This window comes from Neoarius graeffei, chromosome 20 (genome assembly GCF_027579695.1).
Source record: "Neoarius graeffei isolate fNeoGra1 chromosome 20, fNeoGra1.pri, whole genome shotgun sequence".
Classification (NCBI taxonomy): domain Eukaryota; kingdom Metazoa; phylum Chordata; class Actinopteri; order Siluriformes; family Ariidae; genus Neoarius; species Neoarius graeffei.
In genome coordinates, this window is record NC_083588.1 from 6,758,522 (window position 1) to 6,774,140 (window position 15,619).

Sequence of the window (15,619 nt, forward strand, 5' to 3'; positions counted from 1 at the left end):
CAATCTGATCTTAGCACGACAAAAACCTGCCAGATAAAAGAATCAGAAATAATCATGAATGCATTCAATCATACACTCAGTGGGAAACATAGAAAGAAGTCTCAGAGACCTTGTGTTAACATGAGGATAAAAATGCACTGCTGAATGATGCTCAGCTCCATAATCAAACTCTGTGATGGCTGGAAGTTCTGGAATTCAGTTGGGTGATATGAGCTTTAGCTGAGCAACGAGCAGATTTTTATGCAGAGCAAATAAGAACACGATGGATTTGCATCAACATCCTTTTAACCAATAGAGTCAGGTCTATAATATCAAGATCCACGGGCTGATTTTGCATGTGCCGAGGATGAGAGCGATGACACATTTTACAGTTTGTCAGTTCAGTTTAGTGGTTGTTTTTAATAATTGGTGAACATGTAAGTGACCTTCAAAGTTCTGTTAATTTAGTAATTTCCTTCACTTTAGAGATGGTTGTTAATTATTAACAAACATATTTTATCAAATGAATCAACATTTTTAGTGACTGTCGATATCAGTGTTTATAATATACATGTTGAAGGTGTAATTGCTGTTATTGAGATGATGTCTATGCTCCTAATTCTGAGATAATACTTGTGTATTTTCTCATTTAAAAACAAACAAACAAACAAACAAAAAAACCTCGCAATTTCATGAGTTTAATCTCAGGAGAAGTGAGATACTGCCCTCTCTAGGTAGGTACAGAAACATTGACATTTATTTTCATTGTTCATGAAATATTCTGTAAAATGAAGAAATTAATAAAAAAGTTCAATATGACTAATCTTGAAAGGATATCATTTTAATGCGGTTCTTTGATCAAAATTATTTTTTGCATGTTTGAAATGGTACAAGCGATTAAAACTTCATTCCAGTGAAATTTATTGAAAACATGGGGAGGAACTTCATCTGATGGAGAATGTGTGGCTTTTAATGGAACAGAAGCCTCTTTATCAAATACGATAATATTCAATCTAATATGAAAGGATCAGTGAAATAGGATTGATAAGTTTTCTATCTTCCCTTACAGAAAAAACACATGTATTTCACATGTGATCACATGTTACCACATGTGTTACCATGTAGAGCACATGTGGAAAACATGTTACCACATGTGTAAAACATTCCCACATGTGATTCACATAAAACTGGGCCAAAACCACATGTTTCCCATGTGCAGATAACATGTTTCACATGTGAAGTTCATGTGGTTTTTCTGTAAGGGTTGTGGACATTCTGCTATACTGTACACTGTATGAGGTGTTTTTGTACAGGGATGTTGTTGATTTGTCTCACTGTGGTTCACGAGCGCAGTAATACACAGCTGTGTCTTCAGTCTGTATCTTCTGCCCTGTTAATGTTACTGTGCTGCTGGACGTGTCTCTGGAAACCTGAAACCTGCTTTTCAATTTCTCACTGTAGTAAGTGTTACCGCTGCCACAAACACTTCCAATCCATTCCAGAGTTTTTCCTGCAGGTTGTCGTATCCAGTGTGTACAGTAGCTTCTATCAGTTAATGAATATCCAGACACTTTACAGGTCAGAGTCAGTGACTGACCAGGGGTTAATACTGTGGATCCGGTCTGGATCAGCTCAATACAGTGAACACCTGGGAAAGAAAAGTTATTTTAATATTGGAAAAAGAAAAAGCAATAAAAAATGTATTAAATGTCAAATGTAAAAACACTTACAGTGTACAGCTGCCAGCAGCAGCAGCAGGAGGGATGTAGAGATCATGGTGTGTGTTGAAGCAGAAGAAGTAAAAGCTCTTGGTCTTCACTGCTTAAATATATAACAGGAAAGGACATTTGCATCGAGACACTCCTTATCTTAGATAGAGAGCTGAATACCAAAGATACCAATACATGCAATATTCACAGTCTCATGATAACAGAGGAATTTCTTGAAGAATATACACCCCTCAGACATGAGACACATGGAGCTCGATGTGTATGATTCAGTGTCTGATGATGAAAAACAGTAGTTTCATGTTAAAAAAGAAAATGTTTGCTTTTACACTGTCAAAGTTAAAGGTTTGCTGCCCCACCTGTTCCAATCTGAAAAATGTAAAATATGATTTTAATGACATACAGTGGAGTTCTCTTGTGTTTACACAGAACAGGGTCAATTCCTATACAGGCCTCATGTCAGTGTTTAATATCATCGCTTCAAATCAGTGCTGCAGATCGATATGGTGACTTTGGAAGACATGTGCTGATATTTATTGCACTGTTTCAGTCTGTTGAACCCTGAACAAGTTGGGTGGTTGTTGTGTAAATTGAGACAGAGTGCCCCTCACAGGCCATAAAGCATCATGAAATAATAATATTTTTAATTTCTGTTGAGGATAAATAAATCCAGGACAAGGAGAAAGATTGAGTAGATTTGACTGATTATGGAAAATATAAAAATAAGTTGCACTTCTGGCCAAATGTTGGTCCAAATGGACTTTTTTTTTAATCCATCTATTTTTTATGCTTTCAACTTGTCTGTATTCATTGGATATTTCAGTATATACTGTGTGTATTACTGTCTATTCTGGATATCCAGAAAGGGTTTATGTCAAGTTTTAAATCAGAATGAACCTCACAAATATATGTGGAGTGGTCTGGCCAAGATCTGAGATGGGAACAACAGTCAGTGAGTGTAATTTCCTCACACAGTGAATGACACACATTTATTACATTGTTGGATCATTACATGCCACAGTGAAATGGACATGAGTTAAAACAATTCAGTTTCTAATCAGATTCTGGAGATCAAAATGTCTGCGATGTTCCTGCACCACAGTCAGAATGAAATCTTGAACTGCGAGAACTTCACTTGTAGTTGAGGTCCATGCAAAAGAGAAACAGTTCAGGAAAAGAAAGTCTGCAGTTATCAGAAATATCTATGTGAGACAATGTCCTAATGTGACCACGGGAAGTGTTTTCCCAGTCCAACAAACATTTATTCGAATATCAAAAACTGCTTTAACTTAAATTTAGTTGAATGTCTTTGAGTTCAGTTGCATGTTATTTAGCTATCACTTGTGCAGGACTGGGACTGTATGTGCCCGAATATACAGTATTTCAGAGGTTTTATAGATTTATTTATCAGAAATCTATGTTATCAGAAATATCTGTGTGAGACAATGTCCTAATCTGACCACGGGAAGTGTTTTCCCAGTCCAACAAACATTTATTCGAATATCACAAACTGCTTTAACTTAAATTTAGTTGAATGTCTTTGAGTTCAGTTGCATGTTATTTAGCTATCACTTGTGCAGGACTGGGACTGTATGTGCCCGAATATACAGTATTTCAGAGGTTTTATAGATTTATTTATTTTTTCTGTTCAATCAAGCGACCACATAAAGGTCAAAAAGATGATTTCTAAATGTTCACTCAGGTCTTTGTCCAATGTTCATGGAGTGATTTGACTAAACACACCCTGAAGTGAACTCAGCACAGCACAACCCTGGTTTTTGTCCAGCTGCACCAGTAACGTGAATGAGTGTGTCTCTCGTGCGCAGTAATACACAGCTGTGTCCTGCGTCTCAAAATGTTGCCCCTTTAAAAACACTGCTGCTGGAGACGTCTTCAGAGAAACTGATTTTACTCTTGAGGGAGTCTTTTACAGAAGAGTTGCTGCCACACACATATCCAATCCATTCCAGAGTCTTGGATGGTGTTTGTCAAATCCAGTGAGGACAGTAGCTGGAGATTGAAAACCCAGAGAATTTACAGGAGATGGTAAACACCTCTCCAGGTCGTACAACTATATTATCAGACTGAGTAAATTCAACCGAATTCACACCTAGAAAGATTAACGGAATAAAACGCTTTATTTTGAACACAATCAATAATTTTTCAGATCCATAAGAGATGCACAATGAAACAAAGTCATTTCAGTGAGTGAGAACTGCACTTACAGGACGCAGCTGTCAGAAACAGCAGGAGAGAGATGGAGCTCATGGTGTTTGGACTGGCAGCTGTACGGTGACTGCTCTTGAATCTCCACAGCTCACAGAGATTTTTATTACCTCTCAGTTCCTGACTTGATGAGAAAAAGGGAGGAGACTGAGACTGACATGCAGATTTTACAAATGAGGTTTTGTCTTGCACAGTTTGGCGTTTTCCCTCCTCCAAACACACCTGATCCAACTGATAGAGCATTTGCAGATTCTCCAGCGTCAGCACTTTGTAACGATCAGGATGTTTTTTAGCACTGTGATTTCTCAATATTCAAGGGAGAGGCAACAGAGTGTGAGAATGACTGTTTATAGCTGTGATAACATAAGTGAGAACATTATTATTATTAAAAATAAACTGTGATTAAAAATGAGACAAAATTTCAAAACTTTATTACAGTGGAAGAAAGGAAAAGTGTGACTGAGATGGTTTATTAGTTGCATTGAGAGGACATCTCTGATGTGTCCAAAAGTTTTTGGAGGGGGAATCCAATGTTCTGTGTCACTGCGAGTCTGAAGCAATTAAAAAAAAAAAAGCCTCCTTGATAAACCTCACAGACAGTAACTTTTCATAATATTGAAAACGCATTGGTGAATAAAAGACTTGAGGACCTGCTGTTCCTGGAAATCAACTTTGAACAGTAACTCCTCTTCATGTCAGTTTACATCACATCAAAACAATGTAGATTATTTTCTGAAAACAGCACACCACTGTAATGTGTGTCTTAATGTGTGGCAGGACACAAACACATCAATTCACTGTTGCTTTATTTAAGCAAAACTGAAATCGTACTCAGAGTCCAGTCGGGGTTCTCCAACACGTCTGAGAAACAGAAAGGTTTCAGCATGAAACAATGTACTGGGAGAGTATTGTTTTTGCTGATACATTCTTTGTAAGTCCTGAGTGTTTTTGTACAGGGATGTTGTTGATTTGTCTCACTGTGTTTGACGAGCACAGTAATACACAGCTGTGTCTTCAGTCTGCATGTTCTGCCGTGTTAATGTTACTGTGCTGCTGGACGTGTCTCTGGAAACCTGAAACCGGCTTTTCAATTTCTTACTGTATAAGTGTTACCATTACTACATATCTGTCCAATCCACTCCAGAGTTTTTCCTGCAGGTTGTCGGATATAGTTTGTACAGTAGCTGCTATCAGTTAATGAATATCCAGACACTTTACAGGTCAGAGTCAGTGACTGACCAGGGGTTAATACTGTGGATCCGGTCTGGATCAGCTCAACACAGTGAACACCTGGGAAAGAAAAGTTATTTCAATGGTGGAAAAAGAAAAAGCAATAAAAAAATGTATGAAATGTCAAATGTAAAAACACTTACAGTGTATGGCTGCCAGCAGTAGCAGGAGGGATGTAGCGATCATGGTGTGTGTTGAAGCAGAAGAAGTAAAAGCTCTTGGTCTTCACTGCTTAAATATATAACAGGAAAGGACATTTGCATTGAGACACTCCTTATCTTAGACAGAGAGCTGAAGAAGTCGATCCCAGAATCTGCAATATTACCAGTCTCCCATCCTCATCTCAAGACTACAGAGAGATTTCTAGAAGAATAGACACTCCTCAGACAAAAGACAAACATGGAGCTCAATGTGTATGATTCAGTGTCTGCTGATCAAAGTTAAAGGTTGGCTGCCCCACCTGGAGAGAAGTTTGTATCCAAGACAATGTTGAAATCTGACCACGTGAAGTGTTTTCCCAGTCCAACACACATTTATTCAAAAAGAACAAACTGCTTGAACTTAAATTTAGTTGAATGTCCTTGAGTTCAGTCGCATGTTATGTAGCGATTATCTGTGCAGGAATGGGACTGTATGTGCTTGAATATCCAGTATTTCAGAGATTCTATAGATGTATTTCTTTTTCTGTTAAATAAAGCAACCACACAAAGGGTTCAAAGATGATTCCTAATGTTCAATCAGGTCTTTGTCCAATGCTCATGGAGCGATATGATTAAACACACACTTCAGTCAACTAAACACAGCACAGCCCTGGGAATGGGTTTTGGTAAAGGGAGATTCATTTGATGGAGAATGTGTGGCTTTTAATGGAACAGAAGCCTCTATCATATACGATAATTTTCAATCAAATATTCAACTATCAGTGAAATACGCAACAAGGATTAAATACTAAATTCATCTCATCTCATTATCTCTAGCCACTCGAACCCAGACCTTCTTGCTGTGAGGCGACAGCACTAACCACTACACCACCGTGCCGCCCAAATACTAAATTTAGAATTATAATTATCAATGCTTGAGGATATTGGGATCATGATCGTGGAAAAAAAATTCTACTTCTCTTCAAAGTCATGACAAAATGCTCTCACACTTTCTCACACAAACTCTGATTTGCTGAGGTGATTATTGTTCCCAAATGATACTACAGTATTGTTAGGGTTTTGCTGGGATTCGAACCTGGTTCGATAATCCAGCAAACCCCCACTAGGCCACCAGGGGGATGACTCAAATGCAGAGGCGTGAGGCGGAAGTAGAAAAGGTATCAAAAGGTTTATTTACAATATATACAGTCCAAAAGAAATAATCCATAACGCTCAGAAGATGAAGGGAAAAATAAGAAATATCCAAAGTACAAAAGTCAAAACAAAAGCCAAAAAAACAAAAAAGAAAAGGCAAAAATACCAACGCTCAGAAGATCCAAAAAACAGTAAATACTAGTTCCAAAAAGTAAAGCAAAGTGCAAAACCAAAAAGACAAAGAACACGGTACAGAGGAAACTGGAGCTAAACATAACAGCACAAAGACTCCGTGACAAAAGGACTGAACTCAGGGGTATAAATACACAAGCTAATTAAGGACAGGGCGGGGCAGGAAACAGGCAATAAGACAAAAACAAAACAGAACACAGTGGTGACCTCTAGAGGCCAAAACAAACATGACCAGAAAAGGAAATAACAGCGGCCTCTAGAGGCCAAAACAGTCCCAGTCCTAACAAGTATAACAAGTTCTTGGAAGTGAAATTCAGTCAAAAATAACTTTGATGAAACTCTGTTGTTGTGAGTGTTTATTTTTTCATGAGACTTGGATTGATAAGTTTTGTATCTTGTGGACGTTCTGTTATACTGGACATGGTCTGAGGTGTTTTTGTCCAGGGATGTTGTTGAGTTGTCTCACTGTGTGGATCACGAGCGCAGTAATACACAGCTGTGTCTTCAGTCTGCAGATTCTGTCCTCGAATTGTTATTGTGTTAGTAGCAGTGTCTCTGGAGATGCTGAACTTGTTTTTCAGTTTCTCACTGGAAGCTGTACTCCCATCATAATAGATGATTCCAATCCACTCTAGAGTTTTTCCTGCAGGTTGTCGGATCCAAGCTGTACTATAGCTCGTAAGTGAGTATGAAACCTTGCAGTGGATGGAGAGACTCTGGCCTGGCTGGACTGCAGGGGCGATTTCTCAGAGACAACAAGGGAAGCCGAGCTTCCCCTAAAATTCTCTCCCCAAACTGCGGCGTCTACGATGTTGAATTCTCATTAAAACAATAACTTGCATAACATAATATATGCCCAAGATTGCATTTATGTTCATAACTATCCTGTAACTTATTTGAGTGATGTCTGACGAACTTGCAGTTCGCTACGAGAATCACCTTTGCTGCCAGGCTGTAACCTTTCTTATTTCAATTGGCTCTATGGACTGGCAGCAGTGTTGCCAGATTGGGCGGTTTTAAGTGCATTTTGGCGGGTTTTGAACATATTTTGGGATGGAAAATGTCAGCAGTATCTGGCAACACTGACTGGCAGCCGGGTATCCGTTGCAGTCTACGAGACGGCTCTGAACAGCCAATTTCGGCTAGTTGTTATTGGTTAAAATCAACAAAATCGTCACTTCCAGGGAAGCCGGGCTTCTCTGGGACTAAACGAGACAGTGGGAGGGACAAGAAGCTGGGCTGATAAAGGATTATTGGAGGTAGTGTTTGAAAGACATGAGGAGGGCGGTACTTCGGCAAGGAACACGGAAGTATGATCAGTCAGTCCCTAGCGGATGTCGAGAAAGTGTAGTCGTGTGCCAAAGTGCTGTCCGAATTTCTTTTCATATAAACGGTTCTTCTCATTGATGTCTCTGTACATTAATCTGTAAATAAATGTAAATATTACTCGTTGTGCTCCGTTAACTTTCATCCATTCTATCAGTTTGATCATTCGTGAATTCACTCGTTTATTTCATTTGTAGTTCAATCTGGTTGTAGGCTAGCTTGAGCCTTATTGGGATCTGCAGTGCTAGCTGCTAACAGAAATTGGTAAAGTCTCTGGAAAGCACAACCAGCTGGTATGACAGGGTCACAGACCATTTTCTGGAAAAGGAGCGGAGGGCAGAATTTGTGTATAAATAGTGTTCATGTTCATGAATCTGAAGTGTGTATATTGTTCAGTAATGTTAAGAGAATGGTGGGCTCTGTGTTATAGGTTATACCTGGGTATAATATTCAAGGTTCTGTGTGTTGCATAGCCTACCTGGTTATGAATTTCCAGACTGTGTTGCAGAAGATGTTCAAGGATGTGTTGCACAGCTGGGTGTTGTGTTAAAGACTCTGTGTTGCATATCAGGGTATGATGTCCAAGGCTGTTCGTTGAATAGCCAGTGATTTTTGGATGTTTGATATTTTTGATTAAGGATATGAGGCACTAGCCTGGCAAGCCAGACTATAACATGAAATGTACAAGCAAAAATACTTTCTGCCACTAGGTAGGGTTGTCTAGTTCACTATGCTAATGGGGCACACCTTTCTATGCTTTGATATCCGGCCTACAGGTTTTATGATGAATGCGTAAAATGGGCTTTCCCTGTTTTAAAAACCAGCAGCCGCCACTGCTGGACTGTCATGGAAGCAGGCTGAGTCAGTTCCTCACCATGCACATCTGTGGAGGAAAACACATGGTGATATCTCACACAATATATGCTGCACATTTATTGTTATTGTAGTAAATGAATGAATTCGATAAAGCACTCACAGGAAGCAGCTGCCAGCAGGAGCAGTAGAGATGGAGAGAACATGGTGTGTGTTGTTTGTACTGGGGTCTTCTCTGTTCTCCAAAGTTTAACAGAGACCATCACAGCACATAAATAGAGCAATATCCAGCCCTGATGCTTGTATTTGCTTATCTGCTGATGATGGGAGGAGAAGGATTTCAAATTTATTTAAAATCAGGAGGAGGAGATTCATCTGATGGAGAATGTGTGGCGTTTAAATGGAACTAATCTTTTCCAGGACAGAAAGCTCTTTACAAACTTCCATTATTTATAAATCAATAACAGAGGGAATTATACATATAGAGAAACTCACAATAAGTTTTAGGTACTAAATAAAATAATTATTATCTGTGTGTGAGGACATAAATTCCTCTCCTGCCCACTTCTGCATTTATTTTTCTTTGCAATATTTTCTCACAAACTCTGTTGGTTCTTTTCCCCACAATATAAATACATTAGTTCTTGAAACCACAGTGACGTGAACAAAGATGAAGCAGAAAACGTGTCACGGAGCATCACATGAGCTCCCAATACACTGCCATGTTCATGTTTCTGGTCTTTTGTGGCTCCCACAAGCTTCATATCTGACCACATGCTCCTGTGACTTTATTCGAGCCGATACCCCTCCTGATGCACACCTCAAGTTTGGACTTTTCTGACAACTATTTCTTTTTTTCAAAATGAAACATTATTCCAGCCACATTGTTGGACATCAGTCCTCTCAGTCATTTTAACCTCAACATTTTGGGCAGATGTTGTCGAAGTAGAGAAAGAGTGCCTCTCAGAGGACTTGAAGCAAAATGAAAAGCAGAATGTTCATGAAGTTTATAATAAATGGCTCTGGGGTTCAGTTTCCTGCTGAGGGAATATTTACAGCTCATGAGGATGTGCTTGTGTCAGTTTTTGTACAGCTCTTGATTCTGTTGTGTCAGTGTAAGTCTCGTGCACAGTAATAAACAGTCGTGTCTTCTGGCACCAGACTGCTGATATCCAACTCAAGCACATTGTTGCTCGTGTCTCTGGAGATGCTGAAGCGAGTTTTAAAGGAAGTGCCAGAGTCTACGCTTCCACCACCCCATATGATCCCGATCCACTCCAAGCCTTTTCCTGGAGGGTGTCTGATCCAGCCTGTGCCGTAGCTAGTGAGGGCATAGCCAGAAACCTGACAGGACAATTTCACTGAGGCTCCAGGAGGTTTAACCTCAGCAGATGAGGTCAGACTGATGCCATGCACATCTGAGAAGAGGAGAACAGTAACACAAACAGAAACGATTAAATTCACTTCACTTCTTCAACTCAGACTGAAATATGGAGCGTATAAAAAAGGTAAGTTCTGGAGAGATGCGTTTACTCACAGCATACAGAGGATATCAGAAGAAGAAGAGACCATCTCATGATTCGTCTGCTGTACTTGAACAAACACAGAGGCTGCTGTGGACTTGCAGTGGATTTATATCTGTCGGGGGGTGGGGGGGTGGGGGTGGATTTGCATGCAGTTTGTGTTCAGCATTTCATGTTTTTTATGGCAGGCTTTTGACAGAACAGCTTTTCTTCAAACATTTTCATTCATAAAACTGTGTCGACCCAAAGATCCCAGCTTCTGAAAAGGAACAAAAGAACAAAAATGAATAAACAGATTTGATCTGAATATATTTTCAGCCTTGTGTTTGGATAAAGGAAGGAACCAACTGTTTATAGTTTGGATCATTGTCTTGTGAAATAATGAACGACCTGCCCACTCGCTGTCTTGCAGAGGGGCACAGCTTTTCCTCAAGAAGTTGCTTGTACTTGACAGCATCCATTTTCTCTTCAATCCTCATCAATTGCTCTGTCCCCACTAAAGAGAAAGCACCCCCACAACATAATTTTGCTCCCACCATGCTTTACAGTAGGTCCCCCCCACATGGTGGGCTGTGTTTTTTTTTTTTTTTGCCAAATATAGCACTTGGATTTTCATCCAAGAAGGTCAATTTTGGCCTCATCTAACCATAGCACCTTTTGTTACATCGCATCAGAATCTTTGAGATGTGTCTCTGCGTCACGCAAACAAGAGTGTGGCACTTTTTCAGAAAAAAAGCTTCTTTCTTGACACCCTGCCAAACAGGCCAGCTTTTTGTCAAGCTTGTGAGATTGTTGGAACACGTACAGTCTGAGCAGTCCCAGCCATAAAGTCTTGTAACTTGTTCAAAGTTGCAGTTGGCCTCTTGAGAGCTTCTTTGATCAATAGCCTCCTGACTCATTCAGCCAGTTTCAATAGACAGACTGATCTAGACAAGGTGTTGGTGGTGTCACACACTTTCTACTTCTTAATGATGCTCTGAACCCTACACAGAGGGATAGATAAAGCCTTCAGTACATTTTCCTCGCTTTCTCTTATCTTGTACCTTCCTACAACTTTATCCCAGAGGTCTTTTGAAAGTACTTTCCCAACTATTTTTTTTATTTATTTGCTTATTTAGACAGGACAATGCATATTAAATGAACACTGCATACATGAGATATGCACTGTAAAAACACCGGAATTAGCAAAAATGCTAAATTCCATCCGTAGTCCCCAAACAAGAAACATAAAATGCTGAACAATACAAGTTCATAAAAAACCATCACAAAATCACAAGAGACCAATAAATAAAAAAGCCAAAGCCATATAAATGTGTACAATGTACAATCATGTACACACACGTGTATACATGACTGCACATATATTGGTTATATAAACATATGAACAAACTCCCCTGTGCATGCAACATACAGTTACACGCACAAGGAAGATCCCAGACTGAACATGATTCCAGATGTTCACAGGTTTGTTTGTCTAAGATCCAATCTGTAAGTTGTACTTTAAAAGTCCCAAAAGATGGACACTCTCTGATATTGATGGGTAGCTTATTCCATTCCAAACATCCCTGAACTGATAACACATTTTGGGCAAATGTTGTGCATCTAAATTGCACCTCACAGGTGAATTCTTTGCAGGACCATACACTACTTGCAGTTGAGTCTTCAAGAAAGAGCTGGTTTTAGACCGAAATCCTCAAAACCAATTGATGTCAGTTGGGGTAATTAGCCTGGGCTTTGATCTCCAAGTTGATGGGTTGCACTGGAGCAAATTCATCATGAAATACTCCAAAGGGCTGATCACTGGACTACACCAGGAATTTCACTACTTAATTTTAAATACGTGTCCAGAATATTTTAAAACTCTATTTTAACTTTGATGATGAGGGTTATGTGTACATACAGCTCAAAAAATTTCAACTGAATTTAGGTTCATTTTCAGGCTGTAAGGTGACAAAAAGTAAAGATTTCTCCAGGGAATGATGACTTTTTATAGGCACTAGATATAGTAGGATGAAGGTCTCAGAAAGAGCTTAAGTGTATTTTGTGCACTTTGGAAAATGTTTCAGTTGCAATCTAGTACCTTCTATCTACCACTTTCTATCTGTTTTCTTTTGTTTCTTTTCCATTTCTTTACTCCTCATCTCATTTTGATTTCCAGTTTGTGCTTAGCTCATGGCAAAGCCCTGACATACCATACCAGTCTCCCCTCCACAAAGAGGTGATGAAGCAGTGCCTCCAGTGTTGGCCTGAAGTAACCTTCCTGGCAGGTGCAGGCAGTTCAGGTTAATCAGCCTGGAGAATTCTGGGTAACTGAGTTCTCTAGCTTGGCTACTCTCACTGTGCGCCGCTGCCCCCTCTGCTGGCTGCTGGCGGTGTAGCGTGACCTCTTCCAGTTACAGGAACATCATCAACTTCAGAGAGGGAAGAGTAACTCAGTAACACTTCATAACTCCATCCTGTTGATGATTATTTTCAGCATCTTTACAAGTGTTTCATTCTTTCCTCAGACAGAATATTTAATATTTGGGGGAAAATCATTTTCCTAATATGTTCTGAAGTGACCAGGACAGAAAAAGACCAACTTCCGAATAATGAAGAGGTTGATGTCCAGCTCTCAAACCTCATGTGTCTCTATGCTTCTCTAGTGCCGTAATATACTGCAGTGTCTTCTGTCCTTACGCTGTTCATGATACACTTGCATCTTACTGTTGTCTCTGGAGATGATGAAGTGGCCATTAACTGGGCTGGAGTAATATTTGTTACTTCTACCTTGTGAGATAGTTCCAGCCCATTCCAGCCCAATTCCATTTCCAGGTGCCTGTCTGATCCAAGCCATGTAATCACTCCTAAAGTCAGTTTCTGAGACTGATCAGGTTTGATGATCACTGAATCAGAGTTGACTGGTGTCTGAAAAACCAACTCAAGTTCAGTGACATTTAATTGTAATTTATCTTGTATGTACTGTGTATTCTTTGTGTTATGTATTAGATATACTGACTCCCAGTGACCACAAATTTCTGATTCTAAGACTTGTAATTGCAACGATGTACACTGCAGTGTTGAAGGTAAAAAAAAAGGATATTAATACTCATGATCCTCAGCAGTAGTCTTCCTGTCACATTAACCATGACGGTAAATGTTATGATATCCTGTAGCCCCTTCATCCTGTCGACCGACACAGAAAAACTGCCATTTTACACTTACTTACATGATGCAAACTCAGTCCCCACCTTTACTTCAATAAAGCTGGACCGTCAAAGAGCAGATCCGACCAGTACAGCCTCATCTGCAAACATGTGGCTACTTTATTCCCTGGTGCTGCTTGTCACTGCGTCCTGGAAGTTCATACATCTGTTGTCGTATCCATTGTTGTAATTTGTGGATCTGTTGTTGAGATATTTTCGAGAAATTAAATGACTATTTATTATTTTTTCATTGCAGTTGCATTTGGTGCAATTGATTTTGCTCAGCCAGGTCATGTGATTGTCCAGCCTGGACAGGCTTTGACCATTGGATGTAAAGTGTCCAGATATAGCTTAACTGATTGCAGCGATTGTACAAACTGGATCTGACATGCTCCAGGGAAAAAGATGCAGTGGATTGGATACATTTGTAGCAGTGGAAGCACAGGGTGCACAGATTCACTGAAAAACAGGTTCAGCATCACTCAGGACACAACCAGTCACACAGTCACTCTCCAGGGTCAGAACGTGCAGATGGAAGACACAGCTGTGTATTATTGTATGCGATAACACAGTGATATGTATTACTGGAGTGCCTGGACAAAAACCTCATGGATCAGCCTCATGCCTTTTATCGTCATCTTTGTATTGTAAAGACATCCCATTGTTCACCTTCTGAATTTTAGATTTATCTCATCATTAATTTGCTCAGTAATATCAACATATTGTAAATGCATTGGTTAGAGTGGGACATGTCACACTTCTTACACTTTCTTCTATTCCCTTATTGTGATAGAAAACAAATGGGAATTCTTAATAATGACTTGAGAAAAAAACAAACACAAAAAAACTGTTCATTAAAAATTCTGTAAAATGAAGAAGTGAATTTTTAAAAAAAAATGACTAATCTTGAAAAAATATCATTGTCCTGCAATTCGTTGATCAAAATTACTGTTTGTGTGTTTGATATGACACAAAATAGTAAACCTTTATCCCAGTGAAATTGATTTAAAACATTGGGAAGAGATTCATCTGATGGAGAATATGGGGCTTTTCATGGATCAGAAGCCTCTTTATCAAATATGATAATTTTCAATCAAATTTTAAAGGATCAGTGAAATAGGACTGATAGGTTTTGTATCTTGTGGACATTCTGTTCTACTGTCCACTGTATGAGGTGTTTTTGTACAGGGATGTTGTTGATTTCTTTCACTGTGGATGACGAGCGCAGTAACACACAGCTGTGTCTTCAGTCTGCATGTTCTGCCCTGTTAATGTTACTGTGCTGCTGGACGTGTCTCTGGAAACCTGAAACCTGCTTTTCAGTTTCTCACTGTAGGCAGTGCTACCATCATAACAAATCACTCCGATCCACTCCAGAGTTTTTCCTGCAGGTTGTCGGATCCAGTCTGTACAGTAGGTACTCGTTAATGAATATCCAGACACTTTACAGGTCAGAGTCAGTGACTGACCAGGGGTTAATACTGTGGATCCGGTCTGGATCAGCTCAACACAGTGAACACCTGGGAACAAAATGTTATTTTAATGTTGGAAAAGCAAAAATCTGTGAGTAAAAATAAAACTGTATTAAATATCAAATGTAAAAATACTTACAGTGTACGGCTGCCAGCAGCAGTAGCAGGAGGGATGTAGAGATCATGGTGTGTGTTGAAGCAGAAGAAGTAAAAGCTCTTGGTCTTCACTGCTTAAATATATAACAGGGAAGGACATTTGCATCAAGACACTCCTTATCTTAGACAGAGAGCTGAAAAAGTTGATCCCAGAATCTGCAATATTACCAGTCTCATGTCCTCATCTCAAGATTATAGAGAAATTTCGAGAAGAATAGACACTCCTCAGAAAAAAGACAAACATGGAGCTCAATGTATGATTCAGTGTCTGATGATGGAAAACAGTCATTTCATATGAAAGAATAAAAGGTTTGCTTTTGCACTATCAAAATGAAAAGTTTGCTGCCCCGCCTGGAGAGAAGTTTCTTCATGAGACAACGTTAAAATCTGACCACGTGAAGTGTTTTCCCAGTCCAACACACATTTATTCAAAGAGAGCAAATAAACTGCTTGAACTTAAATTTGTTTGAATGTCTGAGTTCAGTCGCATGTTAT

The 15,619-nt window shown here is 39.4% G+C and overlaps 4 gene segments (V, D, J or C); all 4 read right to left on the reverse strand.

Moving 5' to 3' along the window:
- Positions 1 to 1,310: 1,310 nt before the first annotated feature.
- Positions 1,311 to 1,755, reverse strand: LOC132868311 (Ig heavy chain V region 914-like). The segment is given in 2 exon segments: positions 1,311 to 1,627; positions 1,710 to 1,755. Coding segments are annotated over 2 exon segments (363 nt in total).
- Positions 1,756 to 4,906: 3,151 nt separating this feature from the next.
- Positions 4,907 to 5,348, reverse strand: LOC132868312 (immunoglobulin heavy variable 2-26-like). The segment is given in 2 exon segments: positions 4,907 to 5,222; positions 5,306 to 5,348. Coding segments are annotated over 2 exon segments (359 nt in total).
- A 4,550-nt stretch (positions 5,349 to 9,898) lies between these two features.
- LOC132869385 (Ig heavy chain V region 914-like) lies at positions 9,899 to 10,365 on the reverse strand. The segment is given in 2 exon segments: positions 9,899 to 10,206; positions 10,326 to 10,365. Coding segments are annotated over 2 exon segments (348 nt in total).
- Positions 10,366 to 14,702: 4,337 nt separating this feature from the next.
- On the reverse strand, positions 14,703 to 15,153 carry LOC132869386 (Ig heavy chain V region 3-6-like). The segment is given in 2 exon segments: positions 14,703 to 15,016; positions 15,108 to 15,153. Coding segments are annotated over 2 exon segments (360 nt in total).
- Positions 15,154 to 15,619: the final 466 nt, after the last annotated feature.